General features: G+C 50.4%; 1 protein-coding gene across 1 annotated transcript in view; it reads right to left on the minus strand.

Moving 5' to 3' along the window:
• TACC2 (transforming, acidic coiled-coil containing protein 2) overlaps window positions 1-18,195 on the minus strand; it is a gene marked incomplete at its 3' end in the record, with an annotated part of 188,598 nt that overhangs the window by 145,318 nt on the left and 25,085 nt on the right. The window contains exons 3-6 of the mRNA XM_008586646.1: window positions 15,611-17,386; window positions 15,058-15,445; window positions 11,752-14,942; window positions 11,081-11,191 (exon numbers count right to left, since the gene is read on the minus strand). Of these exons, the coding sequence (XP_008584868.1) occupies window positions 11,081-11,191; window positions 11,752-14,942; window positions 15,058-15,445; window positions 15,611-17,386 (5,466 nt within the window). The remainder of the gene's footprint in view (window positions 1-11,080; window positions 11,192-11,751; window positions 14,943-15,057; window positions 15,446-15,610; window positions 17,387-18,195) is intronic.

Raw genomic sequence — 18,195 nt, forward strand, 5'->3', positions numbered from 1 at the left:
GCAAGGACCCCTGGGTGTTTCATCTCCCAAGGATTCATGGCCCAACTGTTTGTAAATAAACCTGAAACAAATTGCTGTGTCCTCTGAAGGTTTTCTCAATAAATTGCTCACAGACACAGATAGAAGGAAAAGAAACTCAGCTTTTGGCAGAACTTTCACCTGTTCAACCTTCATTTGAGACCATCCTCCCATCAGCATCCACACACTCCCCAAATCCTGAGGAATTGGAGAATCTGCAAGCGCTTGCCCAACTAGCTTTGCAAAATGGGTTTCCTGCAATCCTCCTGCAAGTGCTATCAGCCACAAGTGAAGGCCAAGGCCACACAGCACAGAGCTGCAGCTTAACTCGTTTTGAAAATAAGCTGGGGCAAGCCCGCATTTGTGGCTTTCTCAGGCACAACCCAAGGACAAGATTACTTTAAACCACCACCACCTCCAGAAACCAATATAGAGAATCAGTTCATACCAGGCTCACCCTGGGAGTGTTCCCTGGGAATGGCAAAGGTGTTGCTTGCTCATTAGAATACCAGCGCGGTTGTAGAAAAGAACACTGGTCTTGAGGCCAGAGAACTTCATTCAACATGAATCAGACCAGTGGCCCCCTAACAGGCTGTGTGGCCTTGAGGAAGCCACCCACACTCTCTGGGTCTCAGTTCTCTCATTTGTAAAATGAGGAGGTTGAAGGTCCTGAAGGTCCTTCTTGTTTTGGCATGTCGTGACTGTGAATGTCTGAGGCAGGCATGAGGTGGCACCTGTCTCAAAGGCAAGTATCCCTGCTACCTGGCCTCAGGAGGCGGAGGAGCATCTGCCCAGACATCCTTCACAGGTGGCGTCCTGAAGGTCCTTCTTGTTTTGGCATGTCGTGACTGTGAATGTCTGAGGCAGGCATGAGGTGGCACCTGTCTCAAAGGCAAGCATCCCTGCTACCTGGCCTCAGGAGGCGGAGGAGCATCTGCCCAGACATCCTTCACAGGTGGCCCAGAAAGGCAGTCTGGCCTAAGGCCGAGACCTCAAGCCTAGGCTTGGCAATCCCACCCCTCCTCAAAATCCTCACTGTCTGCCAACTCTGGCCATGCATGTTTAAATACCAGCTGCTTGTTCACTTGCCAGGAACAGTCTCCTCCTCTAGCTATCATGCTATGGCATCCAGCAGGCAGGCAGGGCCAGACGACTTTCCACTCTGTCCCTTCCTCAAGGAGGTTTAGGATCAGCCAGCAGCTCAAAATGTTGTGCCAGGGTAGTTTGTCCTATAAGATGTGCCCAGCGCTTGCTTCCCGCTGGCCGGCCGTGGCTGTGCTCACCCACATAGGCACGCTCCCTCCCACTAATGTTAGCTCTCAGCCTCTTAGCAGCCGCTCTTGGCAAGAGGTTAACCCCAAACCTCTAGTTTCCACAAGGAAGAGAATGCATTCCCCACGGGTGCCAGATGGTTTGACCTTGCATCCAATACAATATTGCAACACTGAGGGCCACCCCCTAGCGAGGCTGGGGCTACAGGATGGGAGGGAGCATTAGAGGGTAGTGGCGCATTCCAAAGAATCCAGGGCAGATGTACATGAACTTCAGCAAGTTTCAATTAGCCCATGTGTAGAAACACAAGCATTTACCACCAACCTATCTTAATAATATTATCACTATCCAAGTGACGATAGTAATGATAATATTGTAGTAATAATAATAATAATAAAAAGCCCTGATATTTAAGTGCTCACTGCATGCCAGGCAGGCACTGTGCTAAGCTGTGTACACAGATCGCTTTTATATAATCTCCATAGTTACTCTATGTGGTGGTCCCTAGCGTTATACACATTTTTCAGGCAAGGAAACTGAGGCTGAGAGCAGCTAAGGAACTTGCTCGAGGCTGAAGAGTCTAACAGCAGAAACACAAATTAGACCCAGCCATCTGCTTCCAAAGTCTGGCCTGACCTCGTTTCCTAAGACAGGAATCTTCAAACCTACCTGATAGCTAGTTGTGTTTAATTATTCAGCAAACACTTACGAAGTGCCTACTGTGCATCCCACAGAGTATCAGGTGCTGGTTAACCAAGCTCCGTGCCCTGCAAGTCTAACGCTTCCAAAGAAACAATATCGTAGCTTATTCTCTTGGCCAGAGCCGAGACCCCCTCTGTATCGAAGTGACCACGAACACGCATTCTTGCCAACATCTGCAGATGGAGAACTTAGGATCATGATGTCCAACTTCCCGACCCTGCGTCGGAGGACACTAAAGTCCAGGGAGGTGAAATGCATGTGGCCCCTTGCAGAGGTCACATAATGAGCAGCAGGAGCGCATGAACAACCTGACCCCTCAGGAGTGTGCTGAGCCCGGGGCCAGGAGTCCACAAACCGCATGGGTCACTCACCTGCAGCATGTCAACCTACCCACCGTGTCCTGCATGCCCACCTCAGCTCTTCCCCGATGGGAGAGACCTTGGTTTCCCCTTCTGCACACCAGCCTGGGTGCACATTTGCTGGGCGAGTGCAGGGCTGGCTGCAGGGTTGGAGCTCAGGGATCCTGTCCGTGGAGCCTTCTGGGAGCTGACGGCTCCTACTCTTTAATATCACAGTCACCATGTACTGTATACTGTTGTGTGTCTTCCCTCATCTACAGCCCATTAAAACACCTGTTACCCCCAGGAGACTTCATCAGCCTCACTTACCTGCAAAGAAGCCAAGGTTTTTGGTGCAGTCCTATCACCACCCAACATTAGCCTGGGAGTGAGAGCTGGGATTTGAACTCTTCTGTCTAACACTCCCCCTGTCTGCAGCCTGATTTCATTCTCAGCCTCAGTCCCTCCTCCACCTCCCCTGGGGCAGCCTCAGGGCCCTGCTCACCTTCCTCCAAGGGGACTCCTGGCCTGAGAACTCAGAGCTAACGTAAGTCCACTGGGCACTGAGGTCCTCTCTCGGAGCCCCCTGCCCTGTCCCAGGGCACAGATGCACCCCTCTCCTAAGATTTTTATTCCCAAACACCTTCTATGGTCTTGCAAAAGGAAAGGGCATTAACAGTGTCAGTAATCAGACCTGTGCCTTCCCTGGAAAAAGAGAAACACCTTCACAGTCTACATCTGAACAAGCACGCTGCTAAAATATTTAACACTGGACAACTTGACAGCCATTGATAAAGAAGAGAGGAAAGAGGAGGCTGAGGTGCCTCGAGCTAGAGCCTGTTGTTACTGCACGAGGCAAGTTAAGCCTCTTTCTCACTTGGCTACTTTCTCAGGACAAGGACGGTGCAAAGATGTCAATTAAAAAAAACCGCTCTCTAGGGGCCGGCCCGGTGGCGCACTGCTATAGTGCGCTGCTTGGGAGTGTGGTGGCGCTCCCGCCGAGGGTTCGGATCCCACATACAGACTGGTTCCCGCTCACTGGCTGAGCGAGGCGCGGGAGCAACACCGAGGGGTGCGATCCGTTGCCGGACACGGAAAAAGACAGAAAGGAAAAAAAAAAAAAAACCGCTCTCTAGGGGCCGGCCCGGTGGCGCACTGCTATAGTGCGCTGCTTGGGAGTGTGGTGGCGCTCCCGCCGAGGGTTCGGATCCCACATACAGACTGGTTCCCGCTCACTGGCTGAGCGAGGCGCGGGAGCAACACCGAGGGGTGCGATCCGTTGCCGGACACGGAAAAAGACAAAAAGGAAAAAAAAAAAAAAACCGCTCTCTGCTCATTTGGGCTCCCTCCCAGGCTGGTGAGGGGCACTCTCGGAGGTGTGGCCACTGGGAGACCTGGGGGCAGGAGGGTTCCTCATCAGTGCTGCTATGTGGGGCCAGGTGGCTGGATTACCCCAGGCTCAGGGAGGCGTTGCACACCTGGTGTGAGAGGTCACACCAGGCTGAGCCAAGGCCGCTGGCTGGCCCAGTGGTAAACATCCTTGCCAAGTGCAGGAGAGACACTTGCTGATCTGGGTTACTGTCCTTGCCAAGTACAGGACAGATACCTCCTGGTGATCTGGGTTACTGGGCAGTTGCACCATGAATACACCTCAGTCTGCACCCTAGAGATACAACCACCTGATTATCCCACTTGCAGAGCCAGGCGGCTGCGGGGAGGGGGCAGCAGGAGGAATCTATGGCTCACCAAGCACCACCAAGTGCCTGAGAAACCCCCCGGGATCCACTCTGGCTCTGATGGTGAAGACGATTCTCTTGCGTGTATGTTAAGAAACTATGGCTTTCAATCGGGCTCTTCCATACGGAAGCACTAGCCCCATATGGCTATTTCAATTTAAATTAAAATTAGTTGAAATTAAAACAAAATTGACAATTCAGTTCCTCAGTGGTACCAGCCTCATTTCAAGTGCCCAATAGGCACCTGGGGCAAGTGGCTACTGTATTAGATAGTGGAAATATAGAATATTTCCATCATTGTAGAAAGTTTTAGTGGCAGCATTGTTTTGGAGAATAATCTTCCCAAGACTCCATCTGGCTAGTAAGTTAATGATCAGGGTTCTAAACATGGGTTTAGTGTCTGAAAAATTTTCAAGAAGAGAAGTTCTAGTCCTAGCTCTAACTCTTATTAGTGTTCTGACCTTGAGCAACCACCTGTTGAAGCCTCCATTTCCTCATCTGCAAAATGGGTACACAAACATTACCTACCTAAGGGTTGAGGTGAGAATGAAATACGATGCTGGATATGAAAGTACTTTGGCCCAGAAGCAGGAATAGTGAAAGAGAACTTACACTGAGTGCTTGTGTCAGTGGTCTTATAGAGTGGCTCATTTAATCCTAATGATGTTGTAAGTAGGCACTGTGTACCCCATTTTACAGGTGGGTAAATGGGTGCAGAGAGGTGATGCCCCCAAGGTCACAGAGCTAGAACTCAAGCTGGAACTTGAGTTCTGTCAACTTCCAGGCCTGTGCTCGTCCCACTCTAGACCTCAGAATTATACGGTCATCTCTCAGAAACCCTAGAAGCAGAGTTGGGGTGGTGACATTGCTGGGAGGAATAGCCTCCTTGCCAGCAGGGGGGCCCATGGTTTGGCACAGGCATCCGGGGGAAACATGACATCAGGGACCATCAGGGGCCAGAATCCAAGTCTAGCTCTGAAGCTAGTTGGCTCCTTAGTCCCCTCCCCATTCCAAGCCTCAGTTTCCTCCTCTGTAAAATGGGGGCTCAACAAGAATGCCCCCAAGTTTCCTTCTAGCTTTAACCAGCTGGAGTGTAAAATATCCATTTCTCACACATTGTTGCTGAAGCAAACCTGAATACGGTCTAATGCAGTTGCTTCTCCCAGTGGCAGTAATGGGAGGCTCCAGGAAGAGAAACGGGGTCAGTTTGGACACATTCGGAAAATCACCACCTTGCTCTGTGACTGCCCCTGGGTTTTCAAGTGTCAGCAAGTGGGTCCAGGTGTGGCATGAACAGAGACCACAGGGCCGGGGGGCTTGCAAACCCAGGAGAGCTGGAAGCCAGGGAGGTGGCATTCCTCTCCCAGCCCCTGCCTCGGGGGAGGCTGCCACCCTCTGTACAGGTGCTTCATAAACCAGCTTTCTAAAGAGACTTGGCAGTTTTCCAGGTGACAGATTCACCTCTCAGGAAATTTGTTTTAATTATGAAACATAAAAGCTTCAGGACATAAAGGCTACATTTTAAAAGGCCCTTTGACTTTTAAATAAGATGGTTCACAATGATTAAAGTTATTGCTAATAACACAAATCCACATCATTTGTAGAGTCTTTAGTTTCCTAAGTGTGTTTATATCTGTGATCACGTTGCATGTAATGAGCTCCTTGTGGGCCCAGCAGGGTTAGTGGAACCCTCATTGGACGGACAGAAACCGAGGCAGAACAGCTGGAGACAGACTTTTACCCAGTTCCCGTGTCTCCCGATTCCTATAGGGTCTGTTACCATTTCATTTGGGAATCTTGCATACTGCCTCCTTTTGCTTAATTCCTAGGATGCTTTTGAAGAAATATGTTCCAAATTATAACAGTAGTTATCATTTTTATCATACATTTACCATATACCAGGCACCATCCTAGAGGCTTTGGAAACATTTTAATTTTATCCTAACCCTAACCCTTACAGGGAAGTGTTATTTTCCCATTTTATAGATGTGGAAACAGGATCAAAAGGTCAAGCAGCTTAACCGAGGTAGCACAGGCAGTAAGAGACTGAGGGGATGTGAATGGGTCCGTCTTACTCAGCTGCCTCCCATTTTGGAAGAAAATTGCTGTAAGTGAAAGGAGCATCAGTGATTGATTCTTTGATATAGAATCAAACCCAGAAGAATCTTGCGGATGAGATCAACAGTCCTGATTTTCTCTGCTAGGAGAGCAATGCTTGAATGCCTTTTTTCTTTTCCTTGATGTATACATGTGTAGGCATCCTCAAAAACTTCATTCTTAAACTTGCAAACATGGCAACATAGCCGGTAATTTTAGAAGAGGGTGGAGAGAGAAGGAAGACACAGAGACCGAGCAGGACGCAGGCGTGGAGGAAGCGGGGGAAGCAGCTCCATGTGGCCTCCAGGTCCAGCCGGGGCTTCCTGGGCAAGAGGCCAGCTGCCCTCTCTGCTACCCTTGCCTCAATTTTCCAGCCCAATTGTCCTTCATGGTTTAGCCTAGGTCTACACAGAGACCCTAAGCATCTGGGAACAATTTAATTTTCTGAAAATGCACTAATAACTAAAAATGATATCTTTCCAACCATTTCCCAAAATGGAAAAAAAATAAATAAAAAAGACAGAGAAACCCTCTTCAAACAAACATTTAGCAAAAACAATCTCGGCAATGTCCAAGGTCAATCCAGAACTACATGTCTGAACATTAGTGGTATGTAATCGAACTGTCAAATTCTAGACTTTTTTTTTTTCCTTTTTGTCTTTTTTTGTCTTTTTTCCGTGTCCGGCAATGGATCGCAACCCTCAGTGTCACCCCCGTACCGCCTTTTTGTCTTTTTTTGTCTTTTTTCCGTGTCCGGCAACGGATCGCAACCCTCAGTGTCACCCCCGTACCGGACCGGGACCAGCAACGGGATCGCAACCCTCGGTGTTGCTCCCGCGCCTCGCTCAGCCAGTGAGCGGGAACCGGTCTGTATGTGGGATCCGAACCCTCGGCAGGAGCGCCACCACGCTCCTAAGCGGCGCACTATAGCAGTGCGCCACCGGGCCGGCCCAAATTCTAGACTTTTTGCTAACATGGAAGACAGTCGTGTGAGTACAAAGGTGAAATCAATTCAGGAACCTATTGTAGAACAAGCTAAAAATAAGTGAGGCTGTCTCTGGGTCCCAGACTCTACCACAGGGAGGACCACACAATGTATAGAGATGCACAGTGGGCCATCTGTCAGGGCCTACGTCTCAGAGTTGGGTGCGCAGGGGCCCCCACAGTGTGAGGTGGTGGCCAGAGGGAAGCAAAGCCACAGGACACCCATGGCATACCCATCGGCAGCGCCAATTTGACCTCATAAGTTGGGAAACCAAAGCAGTAAACATATTTGTGCCACCGATATCTGCACATGTATGAGACTGAGTTATCAAACTATCCTGTCACCGAGATAGAAAAATACATTTCTTAGATACTGAATTTGATATGTGATATCAGCTCTATTCAAGTCAACAGAGTCTTCAAAACACAATAGATTCCATAGAAGCATGTCACCTGATTACCAATAAGAGAGAAGAAAATGTGGCTTTAATTTGCTTTGCTCTTCTCTTGGCAACTTAAAACATAATTTTGATGGTGAAATACAACACAATATGGTACCCAAAGAGAGATACATGTGCAGCTTTACAATAAAACACAATCTCAAAAAATTTTAGCTTGCAGCAGAGCACTGTGGGCTACACGGTAAGGGACAGAAAAGAATTCACTCTCCTCAGCCTTTAACATATTTTAGCAGACCAAGAAGTCAATGCTGGAAGAGAAAGCTGTCCAGGATGAAACTTCAACCTCAGGAGAACAGACTGAGATCCCCAAGACAGTCTCCACACCAAAGAGAGATATGGTCACTCAGCTCACTGCACTAGAAAAGTCCATCCCAAGACAACAACAGGGAACCAAAGACCTGCTGAGCTCCAGAACCAGCAGGTGTGACACTTGAATCAATGACCTCACTTAACGCTCACGGCAGTTTGATGAAGCAGATACAAATGTTGTCATCCCCATTTTACAGATGAGCAAACTGAGGTTATGTATGGAACCAGTAAGGAGCAGAGCTGGGGTGTGAATTCAGGGCTCTGGCCCTGAACTTCATCACCATCCCAGCTCCTGCAGCATCCACTGAAGTCTGGCCACCCAGCTCCCCTAGACAGCTGCTGAATTTCAGCTTCACTTGCAACACCTACTGCTCCCAGGACGTGCACCCCTGGCCTTGGCAGGACTTTCTTTGAGACCTGCCCAGGTCCACGTGCACGGCTCCCTTGGATTCACCAGAAAGAAGTACTGAGCCTTCTCCTCAAAGAAAAGAAGCATGCCCAACATTTGTGTTAAACTGGTAGGAATGAGCTTGCTGGGCAGAGAGACCTAGGCTTGGTCTTCTGGACCAATTGTCGATAGCTGTTAGATCCCCTGAGCATCTGGAGTGTCCTGTACTGTAGCCACTTGTCACATGTGGCTGTTGAGCACTTGGAAATGTGGCTGGTCCAAACTGAGATGTGCTGTGAGTATAAAATACACACCGGATTTTGAAGACAGTATGAAAACAAGGATGGAGAATAGAGACTTAATAATGTTTATATTGATTACATGTTGAAATGGTAATATTTTTGACATACTGGGTTCAATAAAATATTTCGGTAAAGTGAATTTTACTTATTTCTATTTAGTTTGAATGTGGCTATTAGAAAATTTAAGATCACACCTGTGGCTCGTCTTACATTCCTATTGGACAGAGCTGGTCTGTATCCTTCTGGATACCTTTGTCTCCTAAGCATAAGATGGAATCTGTTGTGGCCCTATTCTCTCAGGTATTGCCACCCCACTGCCCCAGAATTCTCCCCAAGGGAGGGGAGACAAAATCACCCCACCTGTCAGGCTGGAGGGAAGAGTCAAGCAGAACTCTTTCTGAAAAGCCTCAACCAATGGGGGGTGGTGGGAGGCCTTTTCCCCAGGACCCCAAAGCACGGGAGGCTAACCCTCCACCAACCCCATTTCCAAGGACCAAGGAAAGACAGCTTCTGGATCTAAAGGATCTAAACAGAACACGAGCCATGTATGCAAAAGCCACATGCTATGTACTTTTTAAAATTGGGGGAGCCACATTAAGAACAGGAGCAAGACATAAGTGGAATTAATTTTGATAATACATACTAACTCAATATATCCAAAATATTATCATTTCACATATAATCAGTATTAAAATGATTAATTATGTGTTATATTGTTTTTTTCACACTACACCTTCAGCGTCTGGTGTGTATTTTACACTGACAGCACATCTCTGTTCATGCAGGGCCAGTGGCCGCTGTTTTAGACCCTGCAGCTCCAGAGAGTGTAAAAGTGTCAAAAGGAGCAAAGTGACCAGAAACATGATCAGAACCTAAATGTCCGCTGTTAGGGAAACTGTGATCAGTCATATGCCTTCAGCCTTTAAAAGACTGATGTTTGTAAAGAGTTTTGATGGCAGGAGAAAAAAAGACTCTAAATATTTAAACTAAAAATAGTGGGCTAAAATACACTAAAATACTAACAATAATCATTAGGTGGTGTGATTGTGGATTTTTTCTTTTTAAAAAAATACTTTTCTATATTTTGCAAATGTTCTAGAAAAATTATGATTTCTCATACTAATTTAGAAATTATAATTTTAAAATTTCAAGTGATTAAAACAATGATCCATGAAATATTTATTGGAATACTATATGTCTGGCCCTGAGTTTTCCAAGATGATAAAATGTCTGGGGACATTGAAAAAGAGGGAGTCATTTTGTAGGGGTGGGGGAGTTTTTCCCTAGCTAGACAGATATTTTTCCAACGCCTTAACTGGGAATGTGAAAAATACATACCAGCAAGGGCTGAGGGAAATTGTACGCTAAGTCAGTAGCAGGAACGGGTATCAAATGCAGATTAAAAGTACATCTGTTTCGGCAGCACATGCCCGCATCCACGCTGTCCCAGAGTTGTGAGAGTGGCTATTGTTGGGCATAAAGGCAGCTGGGTGTCAAGTGGGAGTGCTCAGACTCGAAAAACAGGTGATCATGCATTCTTTCCGCATGTGCAACGTGTGAATCAAATCATTTATGAAATGTCTGCAGCTGTTTGGTAGGATACACAGGTACTAATTTAAAGTGTGTCTTTGCCTCACTCCTACACCAAGCGTATCTCTCTCTCTCTTTCTCTCTCTCTCTCTCTCTCTCTCTCTCTCTCTCTCTCTCTCACACACACACACACACACACACACACACACACACACACACACACAGAGCTCCCAAACAGCCACAGGCCCAGGGATGCTGCAGAGCTTTTTCACACCGTGTCTATATATGTCCACAGTGTCTGCATTTCCCCAACAGCATGAAACCCGGAGCAGCAGCTTCTGCACAAGCACAAGCAGCATCTCACTTAGGAAAGGACAGGCAGGTGAGCTGTAAGTGGGAAGGTCTAGACGTCACAGTCACATTTGTCATTTGTCCTCCTCTAATCTTGAGATCTCTGTGGAGTGTGATTGCTGCTGGTGACAAGCCAGTCCTGCTTCAGAGATTAAATCAATTGCACCCATTTGCCTCAAAAGGTAATAAACTAGATTCGTGGTTGCCCAGGGCTGAGGGGGGTTGAGATAGGGTGTCTAAGGGCTGCAGGGTTTCTTTTGTGGGGAGATGAAAATGTTCTGAAATTGATTGTCGCCATGGCTACACTACTCTAGACATACTAAAAGCCATTGAAGTACACTTTAAATGAGTGAATTATATGGTATCTGCATTATATAACAATAAAGACGGGTTGGTTTTTTTTAAAGGTCAGTAAGCTCAGATTTGAAAGCAACTCACTTCATCCCTTCTACAACAATGGAGCTTTCAGTCATCTCAGGTACAACTTCACCTGTACAGAGAACGGGAATGGCTATTCCCTTCTTGCAAAACACCCAGTTGTCTGTCTGAGGAAGGCACCGTGGTCTTCCAAAGACTGATAAATTTCACTGACCTTTCTGTTGCTCCTGCAACTCTGGCCTCATCTGAAGTGACCTCGCCTGTAACTCTTGTAGCATCCTCAGGAACAGAAGGTAAGTTGGATGGGCCAAGCCCAGGGCTCTCTCTGGGATAATAAAAGAAAGCAATTGATAGGATAATGTAGATGGGAAGAGGGACATTTCTCTCCATGTCCTATCGAAAAAGCACGTTTCCCACTTAGAGCTTTGAGTGACTACTACATCAAAATCCCTAGAAAAAATGAGCTTCAGGCAATCAATGGCTTTAAGATGCTTTTGAATCATTTTGGCCTTCTCTGCCTGAATAAAGTCAAATTCAAAAAGAGATCTGGACTCCAGAAAAACATGTGACTGACCTATCACCCAATAGTGAGCTGCTGGCCAGTACACATGTCACACTTTCCCAACAGGGTGAATTAGATGAATGAAAGAACACAAGAAAAAGGGTAAGACACATTACAAAACAGCTCGCATGGGGCCTCCAATCATTTCTGTCCCACTTTTCAGAATCTCAGCACATCCAGAGAGGGCACATTTAAGCAATTAGATATGGGAAATTTAGCTTTTTGAAAACCACCTATCTATTTGATTAACTTTTAAAAATTAGCCTGGGAATCACCTTGAAACTGACCCCTTAATAAATAAAGGAATTTATTCTTTTAAGTACCTGTCAGCCTGGATCTCTTCTGGAGCCAAGCGCTGCAGCTTTAGGTCCCGAGTCTCATCAGGTTCTGGAGGTGAGGAGACACCCACCTTCCCATCCCCAGCAGGAGTGGGGTACTCTGGCCCTGGATGCTCCTCAGCCTGCTGGTGCACAGTCGGGCTGTCCCCATGCACGGTGGCTGCATCCTCCATCACCCAAGTCCTATCAGAGCAGCCTGGGTCCTGGCAGCTTCCTGGCAGCACCAAGTCCTGAGCCTTGCTGGAGAACACTCTTGTAGTACCTACTTCAGGAAGGTCACCTGATGCACGTGCCTGTGTCTCAGCTGTGCTCAGCATGACGTCACCCTTTGCTCCTCCAGCAGCTCCTGCCACCTTGCCGGGCTCCAGGGGAGTGTCCAACACTTCTCCAGTTGATGGCTCAAGGGTGCTCTGGTTGTGCAGAGCATTGTGCATTTCCAAGATGCTGGTGGCACCTCCAGGCCTCCTGTCATCCTCAAGTGAATCAGGGGTCCAGGGCTCATTGTTGGCCTCAGGCATAATCAAAACATTCTCATGAGGAGAAGAGGCTTCCAGGGCACAGGCGGATCCTGGCACGTCACCTGGTTCCCCTGTGTGAGCCACATCCCAGGTACTGTCTTCTCTATTTTGACTATTGCAGGCAGATGCTTCCTGGTGCTGTTTTCCAGAAGGAATTCCATCAACTTGAGCGCAGGCCCCTACTCTGGGGCTCTGGGGAGCCACCTGAAAGTCAGAGGCTTTCTCAACAGGAATCCCCTGAGTAGCTGCCTTTGAGGAAAGACCTGAAGCTGATTCCTGCCCATCTCTCCTCTGCTGTGAGTGAGCCTGGCCTTCCAGGCATAGCCAGCCTTCCCCAGTGCTGTCTGGCCTCTTGTTACTCCTCACTATTGGTGGCACACCTGTCATCTCACTCCCCACACTGGCACCTGGCAAGCTCTTCTCCAAGGCTAGCCCTGCCAGAGCTGGCAGCTTGTCTGGAGCTGGATTCTGGGAATCCAGTTGTGAAACAGCCTCTACAGCCAACCCTTGTTTCTTCTCCACCCAGAGCCCAGCAGGAGGTGCAGGGAGAGGGATGACAGCCACTCCTTGAGTCCCATCTAGAAGCTTCTCTGGACTCAGCAGCATGGGGAGTTCCTTGCTTGCCACACTCCTCCCAGCTCCTGCCTTTTCTCCAGGAGTGCTTTGGGGCTGATTGGTGGTCAGGGCTCCGATCACAGGCTTCTCAAAGATCTTGGTGAGGTGCTGCCTGAAGTCAGGGAGCCCGGCGATCCCTCCGATCTGCTTGGAGCTTGTGTCCACACCACCTGCCGCGCCCCTCCTCGGATCCTGGGAAGGTTCTACCGTCCTCTCCCCACTGCCTTCTGTCTCTGTTGCTGTGCCACCTGCCACGCCCTCCTCAGTGGCCCGGCTTGCTGGAATCTCACTGGGTTTGGCACCTGTACCCAGAGCCATTGCTGTTTTCTCCTCCCCTGTCATCTCCTTACCCTTGGCCAGAAGCGGCATCCTGTCCAGGTAGGGCACAGAGTCCACAGGTCTCTCCACGGTTCCAGCTTTGGGCCTTCCGCTGCTGGCTTGCACTGCAGAGATCTCCCCTCCGGCAGCACCTGGTTGCAAGAGGGAGGTAAGGGAGCCAGCAGACAGCTTCACGGGGCCAGCATTTTCCAAGGCAAGCAGGGGCTCCTCTATGGGACAGGGGCTTTCACTGGGAGCTCTCGGGCTCTCAGAGGAAACAGGCTTTACTCCACTGTCTTCTGCTCCTTTCCTGGCAGCACCATCGATATGCAGGTAAAGAGTGTGAGGAGCAGCCTCTTCGGGTGGCCCTGACGGCTGGAGCCTGTTGGGGTCTGGGACAGCCTGGTGTGCAGAAATATCCACGGTGCTCCTGGGAATCCCACCCAGCTCTCCGGCTGGCAGCAAGGCCTCCTGGCAGCTGGGCGCGGGCTGCTCAGCTTGGCAGGGCTCTCCTAGGGCAGAGGTGGAGGCATCCTCCCCAGGCATGAGGCAGGGCTCAGGCTGAAAGAAGCCACCGTTCTGAGCAGCTTCCTCTGGTTCCTCTGGACCCTGCTGCATCCCCGGGACCCCTTCATCAGCATTCCCTCCAGTCTCAGCCGTCCCACCTTCACTGCCTTGCTCCCCAGCTGATGGGAGACTCCCAAGAAACTTGGGAGCCTCTGCGTCCGAGGTGGCAGGGCACTCCATCTCCTGCTGCGGGGCCAGCGCCGGTTGCAGCCTGCCTGCCTGGGTTTCATCACATGCCTGTCTCTCCGGGGCATCCTGGGTGGGTGTGACCCTGGAGCTGGCGGGCTCTGGGGCTGGCAGGCAGCGAGCTGCATGCAGGAGAGCTGGCGAGTCAGGCGGACAAGGCGGGGTGCCCGCTGTGTTTCTACTTGCCGTCTCTGTCTTCCCCAAGCCCTGGAGCGGGGGCCAAGTGTCAGCGGCGTCAGAAACTCCTGCTTCCCTTCGACGTGCTTCTTCATGCAGGCTGCCGGCTTCCAAAGCACCAGCCAGCTCCTGCTGGGACTTGTTTGGTCCCTGCCCAGCACAACAACTTTCCTTTCTGCTCAAGTCACCTGCGAGAGAAGAGTCTTTTAAGCTGTCTGCTGCAGGAGGCGAGACCCTTGAGGGCTGACCACCACGGCCTGCTCCCTCTTGCCCGTTCTCCGCTGGTGCAGGCAACTTCTGTCGTGCTGGTGCTGACACTTCAGACTCCTCTGTCAGAGAACTCACCAGAGCCAGCTCCCTGGGGGATGAACTTGGAGCCTCAGACAGGCATCCTTTGGGGAGCTCACTTTGAAGTTCTGTTCCTGAAGCACACTCCTGTCCCCCATGAGTGGGCAATTTCACATCCTCCCAAGGTTTCAAAGGCATGTGGATTTGAGAAGAATCAGTGCCCTTGTTTTTAAAACCTAAATCCCTTGGATAAGTCTCTTTCCCTTTTTCAGGTGGTTGGACCTTCTCCCTGAGCACATCAAAGACAGATGCTTCTGGGTCTAACTGGGATGGCTGGAGACAGGGCTCAGAGGACAGTGGGGGCCTCTCGGATGCCGCTTCTGTTATCTGGCTGTCCCCTGGGCAGGACAGGTTTCCCTGCCGATCTTTCTCCAGGCTGAGTGTGGTGAGCCCACTGTCCACTGCCAAGATCTCCCCCACGGGGGTACATGGCACGTCAGCACGAACCTCCTGTCCAGATGTGTCATGCCCTGGCTCATGGGGGCTCCAGGCTGAGTGTGGTGAGCCCACTGTCCACTGCCAAGATCTCCCCCACAGGGGTACATGGCACGTCAGCACGAACCTCCTGTCCAGATGTGTCATGCCCTGGCTCATGGGGTTGGCCTGGGAGTGTGAGCAAGCCATCCCCGTCACAGCTGCAGGGACTCTGCGGGGATGACAATGGGCCTGTTGTCTTTATCTCCAATGTGCTGTCTACCTCCTGGGCTTTGGGTAACACCTCTGCTGCAAGAGACGACAGGAAATCTGATTTCTCAGATTCTAAAGCAGGAAGAGACTCCATTCTTCCCAATCCTCCCTTTCCCTGAAGGATGGCAGGACATTTGGTCTGCAACCCCAGCCCCTCCCCAATGGCTCCTTCGGGAACAGCATGTTCACCAGTTCCATCTGGTGCAGGGGGCAGGACCAGGTCCTCCTCATGGAGCTCGTGCAGCGAGGCACATGCATCAGCCACACGGGGTTCTGCCATCACCCCCCTCGCTGTGGCTCCTTCGGGAACAGCATGTTCACCAGTTCCATCCGGTGCAGGGGGCAGGACCAGGTCCTCCTCACGGAGCTCGTGCAGCGAGGCACATGCATCAGCCACACGGGGTTCTGCCATCACCCCCCTCGCTGCCTCTGCTGACTGACAGTCTGGCCCATCCGTGTGCCCAGCACCTTCTTTTCGGGGTGGCTGTGCTGAGTCTGAGCTGGGAAGGACTCTGGTCTCTGCATCGCTGCTTAGCTTTGACACCGCATCTTTTTCCACCTCTGGATCAGGCTTGCAGCTGAGGGCCTGAGATTCATCTGCCCCCACGTTCCCAAGATCTGCACTGTCAGAGGGCTCTGGGGCCTCTTCCTGTCCTCTAAGGTTGTCCCCAGGTGATCTGCTTTCCTCTTTGGCCAGAGCTAGGCTTTCAGTGTCTTCAGAGACTTCATCTTCTGGCTCCAGTGACCTCCTAGCACTGTCACTTGATGCACTGGGAGCAGGAGGGGGCAGCAACCCTTGTTGGACTGCAGGGCTTTGCTCCCTGCTCAAGTGCTCTCCCCTGTCCTGGGGTGAAGGCGCAGGAACCTCTCCCAGGCTCCCTTCTGGATGTTCTCGCTCGCTTCTGAGATCTGACACATGCTTCTCCAGTCCTGCCATCCTTGCGTCCACCAGCTCTTGAGCTGGATCTGCAGGAACTGGCACCTCTGCCCCAGAAACCGTCTCCCTGGCCAACCAGCTGGGTCCTTCTGTAGCAACCAAAATTGGAGCAGCTAGATGTGAAGTGAGGTTTGAAGCTGGACACATTTCCTCAGTTGGGGTGAGTGGGGAGGACTCAGTGCTCACAAGCAAATTTTCTTCAAGCTGGCCACCTGCTGCCACACAGACAGCTTCACGGGGCTCGGTTCCTTGTATTCCTGTCTGCAAGTGACCCTGAGCATCACTGGCATCCAGAGTCTCCTTCCAGGAGCTCCTGGCCCCTGCCGCCAGGGCGGGATCCAGTGCATCCTGGAGCAGGTCTGCATGCAGCTGATGTGCTCCCGTCTGCTGCTCGCAGCTTTCCTGGGAAGCAGCATTCACTTCAGCTTCTTGGGCAGCCCCTGAATTGCTCCCAGTGGGACGGCAGGCCTTGAAGAATTTCAAGTCGCCGGTTAAATCCTGAGGCAGCACCTCCACTGGGCATTTTTCTCTTTCTGAAGTTCTTGGGGCTGGATCTTGTAGGATCAGGGTCTTGGGTTTTAGGGGGGACGACTCTTCCAGACCAGCTGAGCTCTCCTTGCCCAGCTGGGCTTCAGCAGGGGCTTTGGGGGACACTTGTACAGAAGCCACTTCCTGCCTGGACTCTGGGGGAGAAAAGCTACCTGCAGCCTCTTTTCCTTGGGATCCTAAACCACCAGGCTGGTCATGTTCTGCATGCAGCTGTCCCTTCACCAGCTCTCTGGTAGGTACTGGTGAGATTCCTGGCACCTGGTCAATGCAGCTGGAGGAAGAGGAGGATTTCTGTTCCTCTTCTTTCAGCTCTTTCTCTCTTCTTGCACTGGGGTTGACGGCAACCACACTGTGCTGAGTAGAGCTGCCCCCCTTGGGAGCACATGCTGCCACAGCATCCCCTGGGGCATTTGGGGAAGGTTCCCTCCCAGGGCGTTGAGTAAAGGGACCATCTTCAGGTGCCTCTGCTGGGCTTGCCAAGCAGCCTTCCGGGGAGCACTTGGCAAAGGGCATGGAGGCCGAGGGGCACTCCTGCTCCCAGGGTGGATGTGGGCCAGGCAGTGGAGAACCTTCTGGCCCTCTGGCTTCCTCTGGGCACTTCCTTGGCTCAGTCACCTCTGGGGACTCGGTGCACAAATCCAGACTGGCAGAACTCTCAGGAGCAGAGCAGGAGCCTCCAAGCCCAATGCTGCCAACAACGAAAATATTTAATGTTTCACTGGTTCTCATGGATGCCAAGGACAGATCCACCCCACAGGCAGAATCACCCCCAACCCTCCCCCATGAAAGGCCACCAGGTGCCCCCACCACAAACACATCATCCCCAGGTAGCTCAGTCCTCTCCAGGAAGAGCAGCTCAACCCCTATCCCTCCCATAACCATTACACCTGCCCTCACTTTCTCCAGAAATCAGTGCAGGAGATCTCGAACATTCTGTTTGGGGCTTTCCATGCTGGTCAGTAGCAGATATGGAAATATGGAAACTCATTCATAATAGTCTAAAATGTGGGACACCCCAAAAGTTTTTAATAAGAGTAAACTATATGAAGGGGGTTGAACCAGTTCTACGTGGATTACAAGGAGGTCCTGAGCACTCCTGGGTATCCTGAGATGTTTGGGGAAAAGGCACACCTCAGCAAAGTGAAATACAGAGCTGTTCTCAGTGACAATTTAACTTGAGTCTCCATATTTAGCAGGTGGCACAGTGAGAGGCATAATCCAAAAGTCACTTCTATCGCACTGAGGAATTTCTGCATGTGAGCTGTATACAACGCTTGGGAGCTGAATTACCTTCATATCCATATTTGCCTTAACTTGAACACACTTAGCTGGGCAATGGGTGAGAAAAAACTAAGAAACATGCAGGAGACTTGGAGGAACTTGGCTCAGAATTGTGGACTTGCCATAGATGACCAACTATTTAGGTGCTATAAAATAGCTTATCATGTGCTATATTTGGACTCACGTTGCTAAATTCTATATAGTTTTAATTTAATACACTTCTTACTTTAAAAATGATATATAGCC

Source organism: Galeopterus variegatus, unplaced genomic scaffold, assembly GCF_000696425.1.
Source record: "Galeopterus variegatus unplaced genomic scaffold, G_variegatus-3.0.2 Scaffold4064, whole genome shotgun sequence".
NCBI classification, from domain to species: domain Eukaryota; kingdom Metazoa; phylum Chordata; class Mammalia; order Dermoptera; family Cynocephalidae; genus Galeopterus; species Galeopterus variegatus.